Source organism: Antechinus flavipes, chromosome 2 (assembly GCF_016432865.1).
Source record: "Antechinus flavipes isolate AdamAnt ecotype Samford, QLD, Australia chromosome 2, AdamAnt_v2, whole genome shotgun sequence".
NCBI lineage: Eukaryota > Metazoa > Chordata > Mammalia > Dasyuromorphia > Dasyuridae > Antechinus > Antechinus flavipes.
In genome coordinates, this window is record NC_067399.1 from 637,160,134 (window position 1) to 637,176,996 (window position 16,863).

Consider the following 16,863-nt stretch of genomic DNA (forward strand, 5'->3'; position numbering starts at 1 on the left):
CTGTTTCAAAGGTGAATACACACACATAATTAGAGTCATGAAAAATTGGGCATGAAAATATGCATATACAACACACAAACACATACAATTCATCTTACTGGGCAATAAGAGGGGAAGGATATAAAGAGAAAGCGAATGGGGATAAGAGGAAGGGCAGATGCAGAAGACAGTGATTAAAAAAAGAAAGAAGAAAACCAAATTACCAGTTTCAAAAATAAAAAGGGTGAATGCACAAGCAATTTAGATTAAATTAAAGCAACCATTAGGAGTTATTTTGCTCAACTCTATGCCAATAAAACTGACAATCTAAGTGAAATAGATGAAGATTTGCAAAAAATATAAATTGCTCAGATTAACAGAAGAGAAAATAGACTATTTAAATGATCCTATCTTAGAAAAATAAATTGAACAAGCCATATATGAATTCCCTAAGGGGAAAAAACCCAGGATTCAATGGATACAAGTGAATCCTACCAAATATTTAAGAACAATTAATTCCAATATTATATATACTTTTTGAGAAAATAAATAAAGATGGCATCCTATCATATTTCTTTTATGATACAAATATGTTTCTGATATCTAAATCAGGGATAGAGAAAAAGGCTATATAGGAATTTCCACAATGAATATTGTTGCAAAAATTTTAAATAAAATACTAACAAGGAAATGATATCACCAAAGCATAAAGATCATATATTATGGCTAGGTTGGATTTATACCAGGAATGCAGGTTAGTTCAATATCTAGTTTAAACTAGAGACGCAACTGACTATATCAATAACAACCACAACAAAAGCATAATTATCTCAATAGATGAAGAAAGTTTTTGATAAAATATAATACTCATTCCTATTAAAAATTAGTAATCATTGGAATAAATGATAAGTATGCTCTAAAACCAAGGGCCAGTATTATTTGTAATGGGGATAAACTAGAAGCCTTTTCAATGAGATTAGGAGTGGTATGAGGATGTATTCTGATGGAAGTGGATTTCTCTGACAAAGAGACTTAACTGAGTTTCATTGGATAAATGATGGACAGAAACAGCTATACCCAAAGAAGAAATACTGGGAAATGAATGTGAACTATTTGATTTTTTATTTTCTTCCCGAGTTATTTTTACCTTCTGAATCCAATTCTCCCTGTGCAGTGGGAGAACTGTTTGGTTCTGCAAATATGTATTGTATCTAGGATATACTGCTACATATTTAACATATATAGGACTGCTTGCCATCTTGGGGGGGGGAGCGGAGGGAGGGAGGGGAAAAAACGAAACATAAGTGATTGCAAGGGATAATGCTGTGTAAAAATTATCCTGGCATGGATTCTGTCAATACAAAGTTATTATTAAATAAAAATAAATAAATAAATAAATAAATAAAAAATGAGATTAGGAGTGAAGTAAGGATGTCTATCATTACTATTCAGTATCACCATTACTATTCAGTATCATACTAGAACTGCCAGCTATAGCAATAAGAAAAAAAGAGAGAAAGGAATAAACAGAGGCAATGAGGAAATAAAAATCTCATTTTTTGTAGATGATATGATGGTATATTAAGAGAATCCTAGAAAGTCAACTAAAAAAAGCAATCAAAACAAATTAACTTTAATGAAGTTATAGCATATAAAATAAACTCATGAAAATCATCAGTATTTCTATATATTATCAACAAAACCTAGCAAGAAGTGATAGAAAGAGAAATTCTATTTGAAATAACTGCAGACAATATAAATTACTTGGAAATCTACCTGTCTAGACACATGCAGGAACTATATCAACACAATTATAGAATACTTTTCACACAAATGTTTTCTAAACATTTAGAGTAATATTAATTACTCATGAGTAAGCTGAGCCGATATAATAAAAATGAGTATTTTAATTAATATAAATAAATAATAACAATAACTAATAATAAATTTATTTTCTCATTTGATGCCATACCAAACAACCAATAATTATTTTATAGAATTAGGAAAATAATAACAAAATTCATCATCTAAAGGGACAAAAGGTCAAGAATATCAAGGAAATCAGTGGAAAAAAAGCTGGCAGAGCAATACCAGATCTCAAACCATCTTATAAAGTGGTAATTGTCACAATAATTTAGAATTATGAGAAATATAATGATTGACCAATGGAATGGATTAGGTACATAATAAACAGGATTAAATAAACACCATTACCTTGTGTTGATAAACCCAAAGACCTAAGCTTTTAGGGCAATCAACTCATCATTTGACAAAAATTGCTGGGAAAACTAGAAAGCAGTTTGACAGAAACTTAGATATAGATTCACATCTCACATTGTATACCCAAATAAGCTCAAAAGGAGCACATGCTTCATAAGCAAATTGGAGGAATATAGAAAAACTTACTTATCAGATCTATGGAAAAGGATAATCAAACAGGAGATAGAGAGCATGTAGGAGGTAAAATGAATAATTTTGATTACATGAAACTAAAAATGAAACTCAAAATTAGTAGGAAAGCAGGAAACAGGGGGAAAAGTTTTACAAGAAGTTTCTCTGATAAAGGTCTCATTTCTCAAACATAGGGAACTGAGCCAAATTTATTTTTTTAAAAAAGAAGCCCTTCTTCAATTGATCAAATTGGTCAAAGGATATGAACAGGCAGAAGGATATGAACAGGCAGTTTTCAGAAGAAGGAATCAAAGTTATCTGTCCTTATATGAAAATTCTCTAAATGACTATTGATTAAAGAAATGAAAATTGAAAAAACTTTGAGGTATTACCTCATACTCATCAAGTTGGCTAACATGACAGAAAGGAAAATGATAAGTATACTAATGCATTTCTGGAATTGTGAACTGGTCCAACCATTATGGAGGATGATTTGGAACTACATCCAAAAGGTTATAAAATTACATACCTTTCTGATCCAGCAATACTGCTGTTAGGTATCCCAAAGATGTATCCCAAAGAGATCAAAGGAAAAAAAGGAGGAAAGTTTGCATTTACATACAAAGACAAAGATATTTACAGCAGCTCTTTTTGTTGTGGTAAAAAATTGGAAATTAAAGTGTTGCCCATAAATTGGGGAATGGTAGAGCATAAGATTGTGATGGAATACTATTGAACTATAAGAAACTAAGAAAAGGATGGTTTCAGAAAATTTTGTGAAGACTTAAATGAATTAATGCAAAGTAGAGTGAGCAGTATTGCTCACAATATCACAGCAATATTGTAATATTAAATCAATTGTGAAAGACTTAGTTACTCTGATCAACACAATGATACATGACAATTCCAAAAGACCCATGACGAAAAATATGATCCCCCCTCCAGAGAGAGAACTGATTGAAACATTTTTCCACTTTATTTTTATGGTTTTCTTTCTCAATATGGCTAATGTAGAAATATATTTTGCATGACTTCCATGTATAATAGGAATGATATTTCTTGCTTTTTTAATGGATTGAGGAGAAGCTGGAAGGAGGGAGATAATTTAGCATTAAAATTTAATTTTTTTAAAAGACACAAAAATTCTGAAATCTACTTCAATAGCCATTTTTTTCAGATTTAAGAAAGTTCTTAATTCTTGTATCATGCTGTAACTTAAACCTACTTTTCCTGGCCTTACTGGAGATTAATATATCTAAGAGCTAAGTTGAGACTATTATATATGAAAACCTCTAATATAGATCATCAAATCATCCCTGAAGCTTTCTCTTCTCCAAAGCCAATGTGGGGATTTATTTTGCTGGACAGTTGTAGTTTTTTTTTTTTTTTAATTTTCTCAGTGTGTGTGTGTGAGAGAGAGAGAGATAGTAGAAGGGATGGATTAATTTAAAAAAAAAAAAAAAAAAAAAAAAAAAAAGGAAACTCCCTGAACTGAATTCCTATCTTATTTTGCCTAAAAAGAGCCTTGAAATGTTAACACCTCCATTGAGGCATTTTTCTTGCAAGTCATTAGGGTAATGGCTAGATCTAGGAGATGTTAGTCTAGTAATGAACTCATCAAGAAATAAGTGGAGCATCCAGGCTGGTGGAAACCCAGGAGGCTGAATCAACAGGACGGACAAAAAGCCCACTTTATGTTGTACCAGCAAGTTCCCCCAGGCCATCACGGATTCTGAAACCTCAAGGCCATTCTCCAGCTAGCACTGATGGGTTGTGAATCTGTCTCTTGGATTCCAGCTTCCAGCAGCAAGTGGCCACAAGCCCTGAGCAAAATACCCCACAGACACACTCACCCATGGGCAGTACCGGTGTGAATCTGGTGAAAAGGCAGAAGGCCCAAAGGAGCACCTGGAACATGTTCTTGACCAAGCCGAAGGATCCAAACAGTCTCTAAATGCCTTTTCGTTCTAAATGCCTTTTCTTCTTTCTTCTGTCCTCTGGCACTCTCTTTTGATTTAAATTTTTGAGACCTTTAGGCTTTTAAGAGCAAAGACTTTATCAGCAGTCATGGCAACTTTATCAGAGGAAGAGGATGAAGGAATAAGCTGGGCATTGCTCGAGCCTTGACCCCTCGTAGAAACACAGACTTGCAACGTCAACAATTTTTTTTTACTGATATTTTTCCTTAAAAAGCTCATCCTCCTATTGTTTTCTCTCCCGATTTCTCTGCAGTGACACATTCAATATATCTTACTCAGAAGGAAACTGAGGAGGGGACACCATCCCCCCTCACAGCATATGGCCAGAAGTCTCATTTCTTCCATAATTTGTTCCATCATTATCCTTTATACCTTTCCATCAAGGACCAAAGGACAGTGGAGTCATTTAAGCTCAGAAGACAAGAAAATAATTCAGAATGTCACAAATATTACAATAATAATAGTAGAGATAGGAATAGAAGAGACCCTCAATAGAATGCTCTAAGTTTCTTTTTTGGAGATTTAGGCTAACCTAGTGGATAAAGTTCTGAGAGTTAAACATGGACCCAGGAGGACCAAGATTCGGATTACTCCCCTGAGTCTTACTTTACCTATATGATCAGAGAGCATCAACTTTGTTATCTCTAAAATGAGGATGTTACTTTCTGGACTATCTCCCTTAAAGAAAAATGAGAAAGTATTTGTCCTCATGCAGCTTAGCCAGGGACTTACATTCAACATAGTGGGGACCACATGCAAAAAAATATACATACATACAAGATACATGGGGAGTTCCAAAAGTCTTAAGTCAGTTTTAGGTTATTAAAACTTAAGCTTAAGTTATTAAAGCTTACAACTGGTCTGGGACTTTTGAGACAGCCTGTATGCAACATAAATAGAAGGTTATCTCAGAGGAAAAGTACCAGTAAGTGGGGGAGGAGGCAGCATAATAAGAAAAATCTCCAGCAGAAGATGGGATGTGAACTGAAACTTAGAGGAAATTGGGGAAAGTAGGAGATGAGAACGAGTTTGTGCATGGGGCAGAGCCATTGACAAGGCACCGGATCAGCAGATGGAGGGTGATGTGGCCAGGAAAAGCCAAGTGACCAGGAGAATGGCGGTGACCATAATGGTTGGTCTGGGAGAGGGGAGGCTTTGGGAAGGAAGGATAATGTTCTGTTGAGTTTGAGATGTCCGTGGGACATCCTTTGTCAAATGTCCAAGAGATAGTTAGTAGTAATGGAAACACCGAGTGTCCATATTCCTCTCTTGAATGTTCTCTCCCAAGATAAATGGTCAAGGATTTCAAAGGAAGTAATAAAAAGCACTGGAAAGAAAGGAATTTATCAGAACCAGAAATCAAACTTGGCCACAAAGCAGTAACCATCTAAATAATTTAGGACTAGTTAAAAAAATAAGCACTTGGTAAATACTCTTTTATTTATCCATTCACATTTGTTGTTTGTTCTTGCTGTTGAAGAGACCATGACATCAGGGAGGGGATGATATTCAAGTGAATTGGATCTGAGTGAAGGAGGACTGTGCAAAGTCACTTCCCTCACTTTTCCCTCCAGAGCCATCTGGGTCCAATGGCCAGACATAGACCAGGATGCATGGTTACGGCCCTCGTCCGTTCATAGTATGGATCAATCCAACCACCCCGTTTGGATTGCCTTCACAAGCAGCTACCATTTCTGCTCCGGCAAACCAGAGATTCATTCCCTCTGAAGAGCAATCCCTTTTATACCAACTATACCAATTAATACAACATGATATGTTATATTTCCATAGTTTCTTCCAAGGACATTATATTGCTTATGCAGCAATCTCATTGGTGTTTACATACTTCCAGATCAGTGTGCTGACATGAGAGTCCAGATGTCATAATGAATAGCAGGCCTTGGAATTAGGACCACATGGGTGAGACCCCATCTCTGACCTATATTGCTTGGGGCCTTTGGACATATATTAACATAGAAAACCATCAATTAACATGTTGTACTTTTATTTATTTTGTTACACATTTATCAATTACATTTTAATCTGGTTCTACCCAGAGCAGACAGAATTTGACCACTCTGCTCTGGACAATATTCTTCTCTAAGACTCTAAATTATAGAAGAAAATAATAGTATTTTATTTTTTCCCAAATACTTCAAAGATAGTTTTCAGCCTTTACCTTTGCAAAACCTTGTGTTCCAAATTCTTCTCCCTCTCTCCTCCACCAAGACAGCAAGCAATTCTATATAAGTTAAACACGTGCAATTCTTCTAAACCTATCGAGGAAGTTTCCTCTTCTGAGAGGTCTGTATTTATCAAAAACACACATCAAGTCCCTTTTACCTGTTTTCTAGTCTTATTAGCCAAAGTGAAGCTGAGAACACATCTTCAGCCTCTTCTGCTTTGAGTCCAAATGACTGAGCAATGATGACCAGGAAGGGACTGTTTGAGCCCAGTGGCTACCTCTGGTTTTGGGATTCTGGATATCCTCAGAACAAGCAAAAAATCCTCTCCCTGGTGTTAATTCTTCGAAGGGACAACCATTGAGGACACAGGGCTACAAGGATGACAGGATCGTGGGTAATCAGCTTACTGCAGATCTGACGGGAAAATGAAATCCCTCTTCAGTAGCCCCACAAAGTATTTCATGTTCTAGTATTTTTAATTATCATCCTCTGGGAAAAATATAGTAGAAATCATCATTTTTTATGGATTTGTGTCATATTATAAAGTATTTGTTAATGTGCAATTATAAGTTGTTAGTGTTACAAACATTTCTTTGAGGTAGAGGAAATAAATAGCTCTCTTATACTAGTTCTACTTCACATACAGAATACCTTTCTCAAAGGGACTCTATTAATTCCAAAGACAGTCAAATCTAAACTTTTAAGGGCCTGGAGTCGCAAAGACCTGAGTTCAAATTCAGCCTTAGCCACTTACTAGGTGTAAGACCCTGGGCAAGTCAGTTAACCCTGTTTGCCTCAGGTTTCTCATCTGTAAAATGAGCTGGGAAAGAAATGGCAAACTACTCCAGTATTTTTGTTTAGAAAATTCCTGGATGTGGCTCTTTCCAACAAGGAGATGATTGAGACCAGTTCCAATGGTCTTTTGATGAAGAGAGCCCTCTACACTCAAAGAGAGGACTGTGGGAACTGAGTGTGGACCACAACATAACATTCTCACTCTTTTTGTTGTTTGCTTGCATTGTTTTCTTTCTTATTTTTTCCTTTTTGATCTGACTTTTCTTGTGCAGCAAGAGAATTGTAGACACATGTATACATATATTGGATTTAACACATTTTAACATATTTAACATATATTGGATTACTTGCTTTTTAGGGGAGGGGGGAAGGGGAAAGGGAGAAAAACTTGAAACACAAGTTTTTGGAAGGGTCATTGTTGAAAAATTATCCATGCACATATTTTGAAAATAAAAAGATTTAGTAAAAATAAGAAAATTCCAAATGAGGTCACAAAGACTGGAACATGATTAATAAGATTAAACAATAACAAATTTTTAAGAGTTTTTTCTTGGGGTTCTGAGTGACCCTGAACCTAGTTCTTCTCCTTTTGACACTTTTGATCTGTGTAAATGCCAAACAAGGTGGCTTCATAGTGCCATTTTCCTCCCCTCTCTCTCAACATATGCTCACTGTTATAACTAAATTGGCTTTCTTGCCATTTCTTGAACTTGGAATTTCATCTCCAGCCTCTGCCCACACCTGGAGTGCCCCCCTGCCTAATTTTCACACCTTAGAACTTAGCTCATTTGTAGCCTTAGCTTGACTCCGGTGGGACCTCCCAATAGTCTCACCTTGAATTAGCTCATATTTTGTTTACTTGTCATTGTTTATCTATTGCAATGTCTGGGAAGTCGGTTTTGTCTCTGGTTACCCAGTGCTCAGGGGCTCTGCCGGGCTGGAGGGCTAAAGGCAATCAGGTATTCTCACCGAGTCTGGAACCAATATGGTGGACCTTCCCAGAGTGGGGGCCACCTGGCCACTTTAGGGGGAAAGAGAGGATGTCAAAGTTTCTGTGCTGATCATTTGTGGGATGAGGTCAGCCTAAGCAAAATAGGGAGACCCACCTGGAGGAAGCAAGGGAGGGAGGAATGGAGGGAAGGAAGGAAAAAGTCAAGGAAGACAGGAAAAAGGGAGGAGGGAAAGAACAGAGAGGGGAGTAGGAAAGGAGGAAGAAAGGAAGGAGGAGGGAAGAAGAAAAGTCCTGGTGATTTTAGAATCTGCCTGCAACCAGGGGGCAAATCCTGGCTTTGTCATCTGTTTGTATGATGTTGGGCAAGTCACTTAATATCTCTAGGCCTCTATTTTCTTATCTGAAAAATAAGGGAATTATTTTCAATCAACTTTAAGTTCCCAAACTATGATCCTAAATAGAAATCACACTCTTTGCTCTAAGATTTTGAGGAGCAGCGCTTGAAGTGAAAAGACTTGTCTTAAATGACCTGATCCTATTACTCCTTCCTACATCCTATCTGGGTTTCCTCTCTATGACTAGCAAAGGAAGTCTGTATTTGGGATTAGAATATCTTATGTTTGTATGACAGTTGAAAACTTACAAAAAAGGCTTCCTTCAAAATAGATTTATGGATTAGGTAATGGAAGTCTTATTATTCTTATTTCACAAAGCAATTGGAGAGGAAGGGTGATTGGAACATGGTCATCCAAGATTCTGGCACTCAAAATTTAGGTGTTCAGTTTCACGATGCTGGAATACCTTGACATGCAAGAATTTACCATTTACTTAAGTGGATGTTTAGGTATTCCATAGTTAGGAAAACCAACAGGACCCAGAAAAGTGAGCTTTAACTAAGCCCTTGTTAAAGGTCTTGGAGGAGATCTGTGAGCAGTGGTAAAGGTTTTGGAGTGCCCACAATAACTGTATTTCAGTGTTGAAAAGCAATCATATGAAATAAGGACATAGAAGATAGGATGCTAGAACTTTAGGGGAAAATATCTGGGTTCACAGGAGAATTTATACAGTAACAACAATATTGTGAAGATCACCAACTCTGAAAAGCTTTCTTCTAATCTGCACAATGACCAACCAGAGTTCCAATGATGAAATGTGCCTCCTGCCTTCCAACAGAGAAGTGTAGGTTGAAAACATATATTCTTTTTCCTTTTTTTTTTTTGGACATGATTTATATATAAACAAACAAACATATAAATAAATGCTTATCATGGGCTTCTTCCCTCACACCTTTCATTGGATAGGAAGAGGGAGATGAGAGGGAGAGAATTTAGAACTGAAAATAAAATCTTAAAAATTGACAAAGAAGAAATATTTGGGTTCTAACGTCATTTTGCTCATCTGCAAAATGAGCTTATAATACCCCATACTTTGGGGTATTAGTGACTTTAGCGAGACAAACTTTCTATAAATGCTAATTATTATTAAGCTTGCTCTGTTAAGGTCCGAACATTGTGTTGTGGGCTTTTCCTTATTAGAAGTTTTTCCTGCAAAGATAATATAATCATTTTTCAAATAAAATGCTTTGCAAACATGAATGTACTGTGTAGATATTAACTCTTTTTGTCATGATGCCCAATATATTCTTACACAGGTTTGGTTGGATGGAGGGGCCCTTATTCCCTTCTGTGATTTTATGGTTTGGGGGCAGCCTGAATTGATGATTTCTGAATCTAAGAAACCATTGAAATGCTTCACGTATGCTTGTTGGGAGGCAGAGGATGTGTGCTCAAGATAAACACAGATTTGGTGTGGAGACTGGTTGCTGAGAGTCAAGGACTTTCAACCCAGATAACTTGTTTCTGTAAACAAATAATCCCAGGATGTTCGGACCTGAGACTCTGTGTGCTGCACACATTGAAGGGGAAGATATGGAAGGGTCAGAAACTCAGATATGGGGCTTAAAATACTTCACGAGGAGATTCTCCTAGGAGCAGCTTTTTATACCACTTCTAACCTTTCCAGTTATAAAGACATTTAATTTCTTGAGATTCTATAATCTCTTCCCTCTGTTTTCTCTGTACAAGTAGTCTCCATGTCTCCTTCCACAGCTCTACTTTATGGAATCCCTAGCTTTTATCACAGAATGGTTTAAGTTTCCAAGGCCTTTCCTGAATTCCCTGTTTTGTTTTTTGTTTTCTTTTTTAACATTGTTCTTCTTAAAAGTACTTTGTATTACCTCACATGTATACCTGGATCATAGCCTTCCTCCCCTGTCCAGTTCCCTTTTACTGGTTTACACTAATACATGTAGACGTACCCCCTTACTCTCTAACCTCCCAATTTCTCAGCCTCCTTAATTTCCTTCACTCCCCTTCAGCCACACTGGGCTACACACACTAGATTTTGCCAATACCCAAATGTATTCCAGTTTCCTAACTGGAATTTCTCACACTCTCCCATCTGACCATAATCTATTATTCCCCCTATCTCTATCCCTTATTCCCCAAACCTTTTCTCTATTTTCATGGGGACCTTCAATTGCCCCACCAATGAGGACTTTCTCAGGCCATTACCTTAATCTGATTTGACTTTCCTCCCTCTCCAACCTCAGCCCATTTCTTTAGCCATTTCAGTTTCTTCTGTCCTAAAATCCCCCATCTTCTTGTCCCATCTCCGTTCTTCTCTTGCCAAACCTATGCCCATCCTTGGCTGCTTTCTGCCAAAGGCAGAAGGATATCTGCATACGTTACAAATTCATGGTAACCTCAATTGGATCCTTCCTTGTGTTCCTAACTTTTCTCCCTGATTGACTCCTATCTCCTTCCACAGAAGATATTCCAAACCTCCTCTTGCCTCTTCTCTCAGCTGAAGACCTTCCTTCCTTCTTAATTGGTGGGAAAAAAATTGGGGCCCTTTGTTGTGAATTTACTCTTCTCTCATTCTCATCTCACAACCCTTTGACATCATCTCCCAGTTTCTCCTCCTTTCCTTATGACAAAGAGGTGGACCTCCTCCTTGCCAATATGATTGTTCCCAGTTTCCTTTGCTTGTCCCTCATTTGTAGGATTACCATTAATTGTAGGTTTTCTTCTAGGTTCTGCCCAGATCATTCTTCTCTTCCCTTTGTCTATATTCTCGGTGACTTCATCCACTTATCATTTCTGTGCAGATGACTCTACTATATGATCAGGTCTCATGGATTTAACTATCATATTTCTGTGGATGATTCCATTATCTATCCATTGATCTACATTTTTAAATACGCACACATATGTGTGTACAAATTCAGTCCCACATCACCAATTGTCCGCTGAATATTTTAAAATGGATGCCTGAGACCATCTTCCAATAAATTTAAAACTAAATTCTATTCCCCCCTTTCTCCCTGTTCCAAAGGGAAAACCATCTTCTAGGTCCCAAATGTGAATGATCAGTCTTATGGACTCCTCACTCTTGCTTCCCTTGCCTCACCTATCTGATCATACCCATTCTCTTCACTCACACAACTACCCCCTTATTTCAAGCCCTCAATGATTTCAGCAGCTTCCTAATTATCTCATCACCTGCTTTGGGGAGCCACAGATATTTCATGAAGCCTTAAGAGTAATGATTTTATGACGGTGCATACTTGGTTAAATTCCTGGAACCTATGGGATGACTGGGTGATAAAAAGTCTCTTAGCATGAGAAGTCCTAAGTGTGCATCATTCTTTATGGGTGATATGAACAATTAATCAACCTCTGGGTTTCTGGAAAACGGAGATGAAATTGGCTAGCTTAGGTTGGGGAGGAATCTACATGATACTGTTCTTTTAAGGTTTTCTAGGGACAAAATTTAATTTGAGACTATCTATATAAAAACCAATTAAAAAGGATAAAGCACCCCATCAAGTATAAGAAGATCAGACTCTATATTCCCATAAGGAAAATAAGTTTCTTTGAAAAGGACGAGACACTTCAATTCAAAAACTGAATAGATATTTATTGTTCCAGAAGGTACATTGCTCTTTTATACATATTTCATAAATGATACAGGATTTTACACATGTTCAATATTTTACCATCTGTTTAAAGGCCTTTTCTCCTTCTCCTTTTCCCTTTTCCTTCTTCCTTCCCCCACCCCCAAAAGGATTTGCCTACTGCACTGTGCTGCCAGCACACAAACATGATACAACTTTTTTTTTTTTAAGTAATTCACACAATTTAAAAAAAACAACAAAAACAAAACTTGAGGAAGGCAGGAACAGAGTAGGAAAAGAAAAGGACAGAGGGACTGGAAGGGGCAAACATGCATCCGTTCATTCCCACACGGTTTGTGGCAGCAGCGGCGGCGGCAATCCCAGCCCCACGTCCCCATCTGCAAGGCACCTGGAGTCTCGGTCACTTTGTCACCTTCACACGCCTCTCGCTCACACACAAGGCTCCCAGAGGAGAGAGGAGCCAGAAGGAGCCCCTTGCCAAAATGAGAAATGAGTCCCACGAGGGAAGAAAGCCAATCAGCTGTAGGCTAAGCTCACGCCCTCCTTTCCATCCTGTCCCAGCCTTGTGAGAAACAGGATGTAGAGACATCGATTCCTGTCCTGTGACACTTATGGGAACAGGATAGAAAAACTCGCACTGGAGGAGGGCAGAGGACCTGCCTACGTCGTCTCTCGGTTAAAAAATAGTGTGGAGAAAAACTGCGTAGAGAAAATAGTCATATGTAAAGAATCGGCAAAGGGGAGGGGAGTCATGGAAATGTGTTCTCCACTTAGGATAAAAATCCAGCCCTCGGGCTCCCTCTAACTCAGGAAAGATGGGGGCTAATCAAAGTGGAGTCTGTGTCCTTTAGCAGCGGAGGCTCAGCCTTCGACAGAGCCCTCGGCGGAGTGCCAACAGACAGCTTTGCCTGCTTCCCTCAAGCAGATGAACACTAGTGTCATAATTCTGGAATTGCTACCCATCATGATTCTGAGCCAGCTTTGTAAACCTTGGATTGGATAATCCAGGTGACCTCAGATGTGGAGCAGGGAGGGAGAAGGGGAAATGGGGGGGGAAGGGGAGAAGAGTTGAAGAAATGGGGAAGGGGAGAAAAGTCGGGGAAATGGGGGGAGGCGGAAAAGAGAGAAGGAAATCTTCCTCCCGTTCAAGACTGATTATTAGAAAAACTCATGCAATGTTGCCATTGATTTCTTGTGTCGATCCAGAGCACTGGGATATGTCAATTTATGAAGGTACAAGGGAATAATTCAAAGTGTCAATTATCAAACAGTCAGATGCTTTCATCACTTATTTAGATAAAACTTTAAATCTAACAAACAGGTACAGAGGAGTCAGCGGAAAGGGGGTGCACAAGGGACACTCCTGGTTCTCAATGGAAAAATCACTTTGCTGAAGCGAAAACCATGATGATGGCTCTGACTTTCAAGCCACCTGTCTTAGGGGTTTGCTTTTCTGGTGCAGTTAGTTACTATTTCATTTTAAAAAAAATAAAGAGAAGTTAAATAAAAAAAATCAGAGCTGGATGGGGTGCTGGTGCATTGTAGTTCTGCTGCCCCTGCAAATATGCAGGAAGCACCCCCAAAATCACATAATCTTTGACTTTCCCAACCATATAATTACATCATTTTCATCCGGAAACTGGGTTGATTAAGACAATATTCATCAAGCCCTTGGAGACTTATATTCCACAATGCCTGATCTTCAGATTTTAACATTCCTTTTATCCAAGATCCTTTTTGTTTATTAATTAAAGGTAAAAACCCTCCACCCCCACAAACCTCCCGGCTTTCACCTGCAATGCTTTAATTAAAAAGGCAAGAGTTATAAACAGGTATTCTTCCTGCCAGGGCTCAGAGTTCCTTTACTTTATCACCGATTTGTCGGACGGGCAGATGTATTTGCAGTGGGTCTCTCAGCCTCTTGAGATCCAATTCTGCCTATAGGAGAGGGAAAAAGAGTGGGAAAAGTCATCTTCCAGGGCCCAGGAAAAAGGAAAATCACGATCGGATCCCAGAGTCTCTCAAGAAAAGGGGAAACCTTTGGTATCAGTAATTCTAGCTATTAGCCACAGAGTAAGACTGACAATCCAATGATGGGCTACAACATAGAGCTTTTCTGTTACGGACCCAAGAATGTAATTGCTTATTCAAGAGCTGCATAAATAATTCACAGACCAAAGCCAAGGCACAATTCACTTAGTGTGAGATGATGCATCAACACCAAAGGGAACTGGAGAAGAGCTGCTTTGTGAGGACAGAAAAAAATATGAGGTGATAGGTTTAAAATCCAATAAAATCATGGAAAGGAACAAAAGGACTTGCTCACCAAATCCCAGAGCAGAACTCCCTGAAATGTAGACCAAAAAAAAAAAAAAAAATCTTGTTGTATGTAAATGTAGGGAACTTAATTCACCCAGATGTGGATGGCAAAAAATATTACTTAAATTCAAGGTTTTTGGAGACGGTACGGATAATCCAGACAAGATGGCTTCTGTCACCTCGCAGCGCTGACAGCACGCGCCCTACTCCCGGGGGCCACTTTGGAGCCATCCTGCTGGCCTTGGAGAGCCTGGGTCTGGGCACTTTCCTAGGCTGGTGTGGAGAATGCCTCTTTCCAGTTCAATAATCTATTAGCTGTCTGGCCTGGCAGTGATTTCTAGGAGTCACTGTCTCGCTGCTTGACCTTTGTTCCATGTCCCCTTGATAGCGCCCATTTGAGGAGGAAGAGGATCTGGGTCATTTCTTATAGACAGAAACTAACAGAGCCATGGAAATCTGAAATTATGATTTTAATTAAGCAGGAGATGGAACCATTAACTACCTTCTGAAAGGCTTTCTCCTTCCGCGTCCCGCACAAAGAAGGCATTTGTAATTTGTTGTGGATTTGAACGCTGTGACTCGTGACAAAAATAATTTCCCCAAATCTTAATGTTGTGATGCTGTCTGCAGAGCGCGTGGCTCCCGCTGTCCCTTGGTCTGCCTGCATTAGACTGCGTGACCCCTCTCCAGCCGCCCCAGAGGAGAGGCCCCAGCAGCAGGCCTGGCCTTGACCATCAGTAACAACCACTTCTCCTGTGACTCACCATCTCCCACCAATGTTTCCTTATCTCTGTATTATCTGTCCAGGTAAGAAAAAACTGGCCCCAACCCCTTTCCCTGTGACCTCTGGGGATCTTGCTCCCTTTGACTCGGGCCTCCAGCTCTCACTGAGATCCGGCTTCTGCCTAACAACACGATGTCCCCAGCACCCAAATCGGCCTAGAAAGGGAGCCGGCGTAGCCCCAGTGCCGGCCAGCCTCTCCCCTCACTATCATCCCTCTGCGACTTCTCCCCTGACGCTCAGTCTGGAAATGGTAGCTCTTATACACCATTTACTCGGGTATTTTTTCCCTTTCTCTGGGAGTTCGCACCTCCCTCCACCTTCCTCTCCTTATCACCTCTCTTTGCACTAGGGGATTTCAACCTCCTCTCTGATGTACCCTCGAGCCCCACAACCTGTCCCAGTTGCCTTAAATTCCACAACTTCACTCCACATACTGTCACAGTGGGTCTCAACATCACCCAGGGAGGCTTCAAGTCCCTAAAACTCTGGCATTCCTCTGTCTTACCATCATCTCCCATCATTCTATCGCTCCCTCCTAAAACCTTTCTTTACCCTCCAGACCTCCAGTTCCCCCACTCTTGGGTGCTTTTTCCCTTTTCTCATTTTACTTCTCTCCCTCCAGACCTCCAGTTCCCCCACTCTTGGGTGCTTTTTCCCTTTTCTCATTTTACTTCTCTCCCTCCAGACCTCCAGTTCCCCTACTCTTTGGTGCTTTGCCCCTTTTCTCATTTTGTTTTCTGCCCTCTCCAATCATGATCCAAATGACGCTCTTTATTTCTGAATCCTCTGTCCCTTTGTAAACCTCAGGCATGGACTGCTGGAAGAAAGTGGGGCACATTCATGTCACCCGACTAACTGGACTCTCACTTTCCCCCGTTTCTTGAAGCTCCCCACCTCCCCACTCTCCCTTAACCAAGAGAACAGACCATTCAATGTTGAAAGCCCTCTTCTTACTAGAGTCTCTCCTGTTTTACTTCCTTCCTCCAGTTTCTGGCAACAAAGCCCTTCTCTGTGCCAGAGACAAGGGTTGATTCTAGCCATTCTGTCTTCTCCACCACTCCATCCTTGATCATTTCTCCTCCGTTAATTGGTCCTTTCTTGCTTTCAACCATGCTCCAGCCTGCTCCACGCTTCCCTAGACCCTGATGTCCCCGGACACTAGTGTCCGACATTTCTCCTCCTTTTCTCAGCCAAACTCCTTGAAAATGCCATTGACACTTGCTGCCTGCCCTTCCCCTTCTCTCACTTTTCAGCCCTTTGTGATCTGGCTTCCGACCTTATCACTCTGCTGAAACTGCTCTCTGAAGCTTACCAATGATCTAAACTGCCAAATATGGTGGTTGTTTCCCCCCAATACTCATCTTCCTCAAACTATATGCTTCCTTTGGCAATGCTGACCACCCTTCTCTCTGGGATTTTTTTTTTTTTTTTACCACTACTCATTCTTCTCCCTTGTGGTTAATCATCACTGATGTCTCCTCTGCTGGTTCAGCACCTAA

General features: G+C 39.5%; 2 protein-coding genes across 2 annotated transcripts in view; both read right to left on the reverse strand.

Annotated features, from left to right (window-relative positions):
• OIT3 (oncoprotein induced transcript 3) overlaps positions 1-4,397 on the reverse strand; it is a 31,354-nt gene extending 26,957 nt beyond the window's left edge. Inside the window, exon 1 of the mRNA XM_051982173.1 lies at positions 4,224-4,397. Within this exon, the coding sequence (XP_051838133.1) occupies positions 4,224-4,287 (64 nt within the window). The 5' untranslated portion in view covers positions 4,288-4,397. The remainder of the gene's footprint in view (positions 1-4,223) is intronic.
• Positions 4,398-12,242: 7,845 nt separating this feature from the next.
• Positions 12,243-16,863, reverse strand: part of MCU (mitochondrial calcium uniporter) — a 165,062-nt gene continuing 160,441 nt past the window's right edge. The window contains exon 8 of the mRNA XM_051982174.1: positions 12,243-14,199. Coding sequence (XP_051838134.1) covers positions 14,113-14,199 — 87 coding nt within the window. The 3' untranslated portion in view covers positions 12,243-14,112. The remainder of the gene's footprint in view (positions 14,200-16,863) is intronic.